Genomic DNA, 10502 nt, shown 5'->3' on the forward strand with positions numbered 1-10502 from the left:
TTCATCACATTTGTTTTTACTAGACTATATTTGAAAACAAACACTTGTTTTCAGTAGTTCTTGTTTCCTAAGCACATGCTTTCTAAATTCTCTGTCCCTTTAAACTGAACTCTGAACCTTTCAGGCATTACGTAATACTTTTTTCCCTCATTGACATGATTGGTAACTGCTAATGTGAGAGGTAACTTGATGTATATGTATGTTTAACTCTGACATGATTGTAAAAAATGAATAAATCCAGATTTTGTTTATGAAAAACAGGTGTAATAGATATCTGAAAGTAATTTACAGTAATTTAATGCTCTTTTGTATACATTTTGATAGTTTGAGTTTGTGAGAGTAAAATCAATATCTTTAAACATGTACTGTCAACCAGGGCATCTAATGATCAATTGAGTTAAACTGGACTTGTTAGAAATAACGCTGTGGCAGTTATCAGCTGAACTGTATAACCATGATATAATTAAACTGTAAATGCACTATTTATAGAATAGTGTAGATTCAGAAAGATAGACATTTCAAAAGGACAGTATTTATTAGAAATAGTATTGTTGTAATGTATAAGTAATACAAAAAAATCTTACTTCCCAAAACTTTTGAATTGTAATTAGTATGTAGTCCAAGATATTACATTCTCTGTGTGGTAAATTGTATGTTATAAGATATAATAATCATAACAACACAATTGTAGAGCAGGGATCCTCAAATCTGGCCCACAAGATCCACTTTCCTGCAGAGTTTAGCTCTAACCCTAATCAAACACACCTGAGCATGCTAGTCAATGTCTTCAGGATCATTAGAAAATCACAGGTAGCTGAGTTTGATCAGGGTTGGAGCTAAACTCTGCAGCGCATTGGCCCTCCAGGGCAAGATTTGAGGAACCCTGCTGTAGAGGGTCTAGATGTGTCAATCAAAACACTGAAGTACAAAATTAGTGTTTCAGCCACACTTAAAAAAAATGACTGTCATTGCATTAGAAAACTAAATCTCAAGCCAAGTGGTTTGTAAAACAATATGTTCAATGTTCAAGAGTCAGATAAAAAAGTATTTAGATACTACACCTGCCTTTATACACCCAACAATCAGGTTCAGTGGTTATTAGGAAATCCCAATTTTGAAACATAGTTTGTTTGCAGACTCCATTTGATTCAGTACTTTGTATGTAATGTAAATAAATCCACACATCCATCCAAACACATTTTGCGAGGATATGCGGTCATGACAATGGAGAGCCGCTCCACTAGAGGGCGATACACTTTAAATCTCATTTGAAACCCACATTCTCGTGTGACGTAATCCTCTCCGTTGCAGTATGGCGGGCAGGCCCTCGTCTAGAGAGCTCTGTAAATAAAGACGATTTATACGGTGTATTCTGAACTAACAGTCGTGTGTATGTGTAGTGATTGACGACCGCTGGCCGCTAAGTGTTTCAGAGATCCTCTCGTGGGATTGTCCGGAGAGACGGGCGCTCGGATAGTGGGATTTCGGGGGAGTAACGTTACTGCGTGTTTCTTGCTGATGTGGACGGTGTTTGGTTGGAGCTTTACGCTTTCTCTGTTTACGAAACTCGTGAGCTCATCAGCGGTCCTTCTTCTGTATTTATGTTTGTATCGGGGGTGAGCGAAGTCAAGTCATTTGGTATTTCTTCTTTGATTTAACGGCATTTCATCTAATAGTTATATATTTTAAAGACATTACATTTTAAGTAGCTTTAACGTTGTTTGATAGTTTTTGTTAATTATTTCCAGTGTGGCTTTATTGTAGTTTAGTCGCTTTACATTAGTTTCTTCCCCCGGGTTTTTTAGTTTTATTATTATTATTAGTAGTAGTAGTAGTATTAATAATAATAATGCTATTAGTTTTTTTTAACACATCGTATCTGTCTTGATTCATCACGTAATATCCAGGACAGGTAATGAGATTGTCAATCTAGATCAGAAGTTACCTTCAAATTACCTATCTGTGTGTGTGTGTGTGTGTGTGTGTGTGTGTGTGTGTGTGTGTACATGTTTATGAGGACACACATTTGTATAATAACATGGGTATGACATAGGTATTACAACGAGAAGGTGATTTATGAGGACATTTTCAGTGTCCACATAATTCAAAAGGCATATAAATAATTCAGAATTCGTTTTTTTGAAAATCTAAAAATGCATAAAGTTTCCTGTGAGGTTTCCTATAGAGAGTCCCCATAAACCATAAAAACAAACCTGTGTGTGTGTTCGTTCGTTCAGTGTTTATATGACGTTCGGGGTCTTCATTTTATTTTTCTCGTGTGTCTTTGTAGATACTTTGGATGTTTTACTGCTCTCAGGAAAGAACATTTGCGCTATGAACCGGCAGTGAACGTCAGTTGTGTTACTTTATAAACACATGTGCACCAGAGCGATGGAGAGTGACTGTAGGATCCCTATGGCATGTCTGAGACCCCGGATACTGGCCCTGCATGCTTTATTCTGGGGCTTAGTGTCCCTTAGGTGAGAAAAATTACTGATTTTTATACAGATTTACCACAAGTGATTCTCTTCTAATGCAGAGTACTGCGAAACAAAGCTTTGATCATGTTCATTCATTCCATGTTTCAACTTGTTTTTTCTCTAGAGTGTTTGGAGCAGCACTTCTTAGCGATGAGAAGGCAGCAGGTACTTTTAAAAAAATCAGGATTTCATCAAAGATTGTTCTTCTAAAGCAGGGTTCCTCAAATCTTACCCTGGAGGTCCAATGCGCTGCAGAGTTTAGCTCCAACCCTCATCAAACTCACATACCTGTGATTTTCTAATGATCCTGAAGACATTGACTAGCATGCTCAGGTGTGTTTGATTAGGGTTAGAGCTAAACTCTGCAGGAAAGTGGATCTCGTGGGCCAGATTTGAGGATCCCTGTTCTAAAGCATATCAAGTTCATAGTTGTAATTGTCCTTATGTTTTGCTTTTGTAGTTGCAGTGACAAAGGCAGTGACAGCACCATGTTGGCAGCTGGAGGAGTTTGTGGTGGCTAAAGAGTGCAGTGCATGCGAAGGTTTACAATCGGTGAGTGTATACATGCACACAACTTTTCAAAAGTTTGGGGTTAGTAAGATTTATTTTGTTTTTTAATAAAAGTAAAAACAAAAAAAGTATTGTGCCGAGGCCACATTTATTTATTTTACAACAGTAGCATTTTGAAATATTACAATTTAAAATAGCTGTTTTCTATTTTAAAATGCAATTTATTCCTATGATAACAAAGCTGAATTTTCAGCCGCCATTATTCCAGTCTTCAGTGTCACATGATCCTTCAGAAATCATTCTAATGATTTCGGATCTGATCTTAGGTTCCTAAGCAGAATATACTGAATTGGATAGGTACAGTCAAGGTATATAAATATAGTGCACGAAAGATTATGATTGTTCCAGCGGAAGAGCGTTTCATTTGAGGATTCATTAAAAAGTTTCCTCTACTTGGCTTGTAAACCCGCTGTAATTTTTACAGAAAACTATACCAGCCTGCAGCCAAACAGGATTTGTAGAAAAGATCAACTGCACTAAGTCTAACAGAGATGAATACAAGAGGTGAGTGGTTCTCCACCAAAAATATATGTCCTGTTCTGTTCGGCTGACAGTAGCCATTTCTCCAACCATATACATTTATGCAATTTCTGCGATAACTAAGCAGAATATACTGAATTGGATAGGTACAGTCAAGGTATATAAATATAGTGCACGAAAGATTATGATTGTTCCAGCGGAAGAGCGTTTCATTTTTGAGGATTCATTAAAAAGTTTCCTCTACTTGGCTTGTAAACCCGCTGTAATTTTTACAGAAAACTATACCAGCCTGCAGCCAAACAGGATTTGTAGAAAAGATCAACTGCACTAAGTCTAACAGAGATGAATACAAGAGGTGAGTGGTTCTCCACCAAAAATATATGTCCTGTTCTGTTCGGCTGACAGTAGCCATTTCTCCAACCATATACATTTATGCAATTTCTGCGATAGTGTATTGAGTCATTTTGTTTTGTCACCATGTTCTAAACCGGTAATTTATTACATTTAATAAAAGTCACAGTAGCTTCCCCAATAGCTACAACGTAAATGTCTGTTTAGTGCTGCATTTACAGTACATGTTTAAATGCCACTTCTTTCCATGCATATTAAGTTCACAGTTTGGATGGCAAAATAGCAAATGTTTTTCTGGCTTATAATATTATTAATCCAGCTGGCTAAAAATTAAGAAAAATACAGTAATTTAATTCACTCTTTCTCTTTGTTTTCCATTCAGCTGTCGCTCTACCAAAATGGAGGAGCATCTCTTTTGGAAATTTGAGGGCGTGATGCTGGCTCTCACTGTTGTCTTTGCAATAATAGTGGTTGCTAGGCAACGCTCACTTGACCGCCAAGCCTCAGACAAGGTTCGGCGACAGATAGAATCTATTTAGTAGACTGGACTATACTAAAAGTTAATTGGCCTGTGGCCTGGTGTTATAAACTCTCAGCAAAGGGCATAACCCCACAGTCCAGACTTTATCACTGGTTTAATCTTACTGGACGCACAAAGTCAAAGCTCTGAATGGGCACAATGTGCTCTTTCTCCCCAGACTGACATGACTTGTGGATGCTGCTTCTGTGCAGGATTTAACTAACTAGATGTGAATCTCAAGATCATCCCTTCAAATCAGCAAAAATTATGCAAGACAGGATTCTAGTCCCTATTTTGTAACAAAAGATGTACAGCTCTGCATATACCTGTTCTTTCAAATGCTGTGAAGGTGGTGTGTGTTGAACAAAATATGGGTGTGTGTGTGTGTTGCATGTTTTCAGTAATCCAAAAGCACATCAAGTATTTTGTCAAGCTGAGAATGAACTGTATGTCTGTATGAAAGTCTTGAAAGAAGACAGTTCTTCTTGAAAGAAGACATAAAAAATTGTCTTGACAGTTTCATTAGGATGGGTTTATGTTAGACGGTGAGTTTCAGTGAATATCAAAGTTTTGGGGTTCGTTCCTTTGGCTCGATTAATTTTAGAACATGCTACCATTCATGAAATCACAGATGTCTTTTTCCTGACTTTCTCCAAACTGACACACTCGTCCATCCATTAAAATTGATATGTTTCATCCAGGAACATTAAAGGGGTCATGAACTGCATTTTTTTATTATTTTATAATGTTCTCTGAGATTCAATTATAATGTTAGTGTGATTTTACATAAAAAATAATTTAGAAGTAACAGGCTTTTCAAAAACAGATTTTCTATGCGGTTTTTGAGCCTCTCTGCAGAAAGGTCTGTATTTATAGGCGGGGCACATTCAAGATGAGCAAGTAAACACCCACTGCTGTGATTGGCTAACAATTTTACTTATTAAAATAACAGATGGACACTGCTGTGACGTACTCTGAAAACAACATGGGTCATTTGGGTTAAAAAAGTATAAATACTCTGTATATATCTAACGGTCCGGAACAGACGTGGTAAAAGCATGTTTACTCACACTTCTGTGTTACGACATTAGTGATGGATCCACTATAGTCAGGCTTCATCGTTTACTTTCAGTCTCTCCGAAAAGCCTGCAGCATACTGTCTTGTTAAAAAAATTAATCCGTAGCAATGTCAAGCAAGCAACCAGTGTTTCACTGACGCGATCTGGAGCTCTTTGCTAATTTTACCCGGTTTACACCGGACGCGAGCGGCGCAACGTGACTATAGACAACAGAACCCATTATAATCTGCGATTCTGTCTACACTGGATGCGGCCAGGATTGACACAACAAACCCCCCACAGTAGACTGATGTCTCGCTCTATTTCTGACATACAAACATTCACGCCGCTTCTGACCTGAAAGAAATTGATTTGCGACATGACGCAACAACGCTCACGTCCAATCTAAATACGGTGTTAGGATCACAAGGAAGGCAATTCAAAGAATATTTTTCACAACTTACATTACACAGTGTCTTGTAAACTTGTAATGTCATATGTATGGTTACTGTTGGAGTAATTCTGTGTTTGCGTCTGTCTAGTATTTCCTCTCCTCCTACAAGCGTGTATCAGTGGGTGGGGCTAAAGAGGCAGTGATGTAGTAGCAGGCGTTGATCTTCTCCTGCGGAGGCGGTGCTTAGACACACTATTACGTCATAAAGTGGCACATTCCAAAATGAATCGTTTTCTGGGTTTGGTTTCAATAACTTTGGCTAAAAACTTTTGGTTTTTAAACTAACGAGAAAGTTTTGAGTTTTGAAACTTACAGGATGATTTTTATAGTACATTGACCTATTATAAGTCAAAAGATCAAGGGAAATTTGATTTCTCAGTTCATGACCCCTTTAATGGTAATTTAATTAATCTTTTATGTGCAGTTGCTGTTTGTTAAATCCTTATATTCAGTAGGCTTATATACTTTTTTAGTGTTTTTGGCACATTCTTTAGAGACTTGTAGGTGCCCTTTATTAAAGTTTTATTTATTAAATTTTTTTCATTCATGGTGTTTACTTTCAGTCTTTGCCCTCCTGAGAGAAAAGGAATATTTTATATAAAATTATGTGAAGAAACGTCTTGGTTCATAATGTCAGTCTCAAAAATACCAGCTCTGTACTCATATCTGACTGATGCATGCAAGACTGCATTGTAATGTATGTAAAAGCTGCTTGACTTGAAATGAAGAGGATGAGATGTGTTGTAAAAAAATTTTACATTTTATTTTATTACATTTTTTTAAGCACTTCACAGCAAAAGTCAATATTGCATATTCTTCTCATTTATTGAAGGTGATAGTGATATTTTATGCTATCATCTTCAGAAAGACTTTACTCTCCTGGTTTTGGGTACAGAGGTACATTTCTAACTTTTCCCCACACATTTGAAATTATGATTGGTTTGACAGAATAATGCCTTTTTGTTAAAGGCTGATTGGTGTTTTTTCTCAACAAGCCATGTGAATTTGATCAAGCTTAGCCCCATAGCTGATTTTAATGATCTACCTGAAATGTAAAAGGTGTATTTTTATGAAAGATAAGTGACATTTCCTGTCCTCTTATGATAATGAACTACGGAATAAATTGGAAAAATAAATAGTCTGCCTTAGTTTTTCTATTGTCACATGATTCTATTATGATGGAATATTATGTATTGTGTGATGAAAGTAAAAAAAGAGAGGTCACAAACTCCATAAAAAGAAATGAGTGCACTTTGATCCTTTTGAGCAGGAGCAGATGTGGCCATGCTGAGAATATGTCATAGCAGAACAGAACTTTGCTGTGTTACACTGTGGAGAGGAAGAAAAGGACAAATGGTAAGAAATTCTTATCAACTGCACACCACATGTTTGTGCTCAAGTTTACAGATTGACTTCAACCCAGAGTTTCCTACCCTGCAAAACCCTATAGGGACTTGGAATTGTATAATTTGATTTTTTTTTTTCAAAGTTTAAGCACTTAAAGTAAAGAATTTGCAGTCAAAGTGTTCAACTTTGAGGGGGGGTTGTGGGGTCTACCTTTTTAAAGGAAAAGTTCACCCAGAAATGAAAATGTTTTGTATTCAAGTTCCAAAGCTGTATGAATTCATTTCTTCTGTTGAATACAAAAGATGGTATTTTAAAGAATGTTGCTAACCAAACAGTTGCAGGTTGACATCCTAAGTATTTTTCCATACTATGGAAGTAAGTGGCTGCAAGCAACTCTGGATACAAACATTGTTCAAAATATCTTTTTTTTTTCTGTTGAACAGAACAAAGAATCTCATACAGATTTGAAACAGAGGGTGATGACACAAGTTGTTATTTTTTGAGTGAACTAGGCCTATCCCTTTAATTCCAAACTTTTGCTTGAGTTATATGACTTTCATGCAGATTATACAGGCTACAGACTAATAATAAGCAAAAAATTAAGTAGGCTACCTGAACTGTTATCCTCCTCCTTTTCAGACGTCTGCATACGCCTGGAAGACGGTTGAACTTTCTTTTCAAAATGGGCACGAGCTGTCTTTGAAGGTTTTCTTTATATTCTGTCACAGCTCTTGTCTGTAATAAACAGTACGTTTTCCGATTATCCAACGATCTGTAGAATAAAATGCACTCGCGCAATATTTCAACTCACCGCTTCTGTCGCGTCGTCAGTGAACGGTCCGGTCGGTTCGTAGTCTGGCGGTCTTGAATCCACGCCACTGAGTTTAGGATAAATGTATACAGCACAGTGAAGCGCTACGAGAAGTATAGATACATTTGACATTATATTTGTATTATAGTCACGTAGGAGTGCTTCTAGTAGCGAGGGGTCCGGCACGAGTTTTCACGCAAAGACTTGTGGAACTTGCTTCTGCGTCACATGAGGTGATTGAGCACCCCTGCGGATCGACTGAAGAGCGGGATGATTAGCTTTTCCAGGATTTATCAAGGCCATTATATGTAGATTTCCCTTCCCTTTGCGACATTTACTTGACTTTGTGTAATGGTGATTGGTGGCCACATTATAACCCGTGGACAGATCTCGCAGTAGCCTAATCCTATTTGTTTCAAAAGCCTCGTTCAAAAGAGGATTTAAGAAGCAGAATGAGTCTGGATCTAGAACCGGGCTTTTCAACCAGGAATCACAAAACTGTCGATTTTAAAACTTAAGTTGAATTTTGGATGCGCGAGAAGAACCTCAACAGATTGCACACCAATTACTGGCATTGAAACAGTTAAACCACTGAAAGCCTTAATTATAAGACTCACTAGAATCCAATGATTAATGATTATTCAAATCGGGATTTTAGTTGTTGATCATGACACTTGTTCATCATCATTGATCACACTCATTATGCCTGTAATAATACGCCTCAGTTCAGATCTTGTTCTTATACGGTTTTAGTTCAATTATAAACGCACAGACAATGTATACATACTTTTAATTTAGACAATATTCAGAACGAATGAGTCTTAAATACATTTCATTAACGTAAAATAAACACCTTTAATCATATAAACATGTAGTGTAAGTTATGTAGTAGGCTACAGGTTACGAACAATAGAACAGTATCAATACATCACCCATGTAATTTCACGCATAGAATTAAACCGTTAAATAGATGAGGTGTCCCAAGCATTTCTGTCACGAGTTTCTAAACACAGTGCCTGAGAGAGAAGAGAGTTGCGCGAGCTCCATCAGTAGCAGCGCAAGAAGAAAGTATTGCAGGCTGTTCCTCGCATGCAATCACACAGTCGCCCGATGCGCGGTCCGTGCTTCATGGCGCAGCGCTCCCCCACATCACACTAACAAACATGGTGCATCGCATTAGATATTGTTCTAGTCAGCCTCTTTTACTTGACGATAAACGCTATTTCAAAGGGAAAAATAAGAGGAATGTCTTTACCCTGGGAATGACGCTAGCTTTTTTCTCCACAGATATCCGATTGTCCTGATCTCCATCCAAAAGTTCATCGAGCGCCTCAGCCTAAACACAAACGGCGAGAAAGCAAGTCCGAAGATATATAGATTAGAACAACAATTATTTAAAGATACGTTTCTGAGATAGTCTGATATTTTATCCAAGTAAATCGTTGTTGTGAAAATCATAGTTGCATCAAATTTCACGCGACTTTCTTAGTGACAAACATATAGCTTCACTTAAAATGCTTGAACCCATGCAAGTGAACTCAGTCCTGAATTTTTATTAATTTCTTGCTCGTCACATAGGCATACTGTTTTTCTGATGTTGCGCAAACTTTTTTTTCATCAACAGGTTGAAAATGTATTTGTTGAGCTATGCCATATGACACTTTCACTTATTCTCTTACCAGGTCTCTTTTGATGAACTGCTCGTCTTGTGCGGTCACTCGGTTGTCCAGTGACATCTGACCCCTGCAGACGCACAGTAGCGAGAGGAAAACGCTCAGGTAAACCGCCGCGCGGACGCTGTCCATGGTGCTGAATGCTTTGGCGTTAGTAAGGTAAAGCTGAGAATTTAATATGCAAAATCCTTTTTATTACTATTTTCTGTTCTAGCGATACCAGCGTTGAAAGTTTTTCTCGGCGCTTGTGCTCTTGCTGCCGCTTTCTTTTGCTTCACTGGGTTGCTGGGAAACTTTCTCCATTTATACAATCTTCCTGCTACCTGATGTATTCACGTAACGTCACTACACCCGTATTCAGTTGGCTGCTTTTTTAAGAACCTGCTGGGAGTCAGTTTGAACCAAAGATGATATCGCTTTGACATCCGTGCAATTTAAATCCGCTGGAAATTTATATCATTTATTTATGCGATTGTTTGACATGACTCTTAAATTAAAAATAACAAATAACACAAAGAGGTTATTTTTTGGCAAGAATAACGTAGAAGAACTGTTTTAGGTTCCTTGAAAAAACTTTCAGTGAGCAATTCTTAAAATAAACGTTTTTATCATCTCAATAAAAAAAATTCACTATAAATTGCCATTTTTAAGACCATTTTAAGAGTGTAGAGTGAATTTACGTAACCTGGGCAACCTTGTGACATTATTAAGATGCCCAAAAAGGGTCCCAAATTGCCTGTAAGATCATTGCTTCACTG

General features: G+C 37.4%; 2 protein-coding genes across 2 annotated transcripts; one reads left to right on the top strand and one right to left on the bottom strand.

The window, feature by feature from the left end:
* Positions 1 to 1282: 1282 nt before the first annotated feature.
* LOC107591609 (protein JTB-like) lies at positions 1283 to 4964 on the top strand. Its single transcript, XM_016280811.1, has 6 exons — positions 1283 to 1616; positions 2291 to 2480; positions 2605 to 2645; positions 2941 to 3032; positions 3475 to 3554; positions 4264 to 4964. Exons 2-6 carry the CDS (start codon positions 2377 to 2379, stop codon positions 4418 to 4420), a joined length of 474 nt encoding a protein of 157 aa, XP_016136297.1. The 5' UTR covers positions 1283 to 1616; positions 2291 to 2376; the 3' UTR covers positions 4421 to 4964.
* Positions 4965 to 9100: 4136 nt separating this feature from the next.
* On the bottom strand, positions 9101 to 9876 carry LOC107591606 (cocaine- and amphetamine-regulated transcript protein-like). The gene is made up of 3 exons (XM_016280809.1): positions 9751 to 9876; positions 9327 to 9407; positions 9101 to 9225 (listed from the first exon to the last, which is right to left on the bottom strand). Exons 1-3 carry the CDS (start codon positions 9874 to 9876, stop codon positions 9118 to 9120), a joined length of 315 nt encoding a protein of 104 aa, XP_016136295.1. The 3' UTR covers positions 9101 to 9117.
* Positions 9877 to 10502: the final 626 nt, after the last annotated feature.

The sequence above is a fragment of the Sinocyclocheilus grahami genome, unplaced genomic scaffold, assembly GCF_001515645.1.
Source record: "Sinocyclocheilus grahami isolate Dianchi unplaced genomic scaffold, SAMN03320097.WGS_v1.1 scaffold144.1, whole genome shotgun sequence".
Lineage (NCBI taxonomy): Eukaryota > Metazoa > Chordata > Actinopteri > Cypriniformes > Cyprinidae > Sinocyclocheilus > Sinocyclocheilus grahami.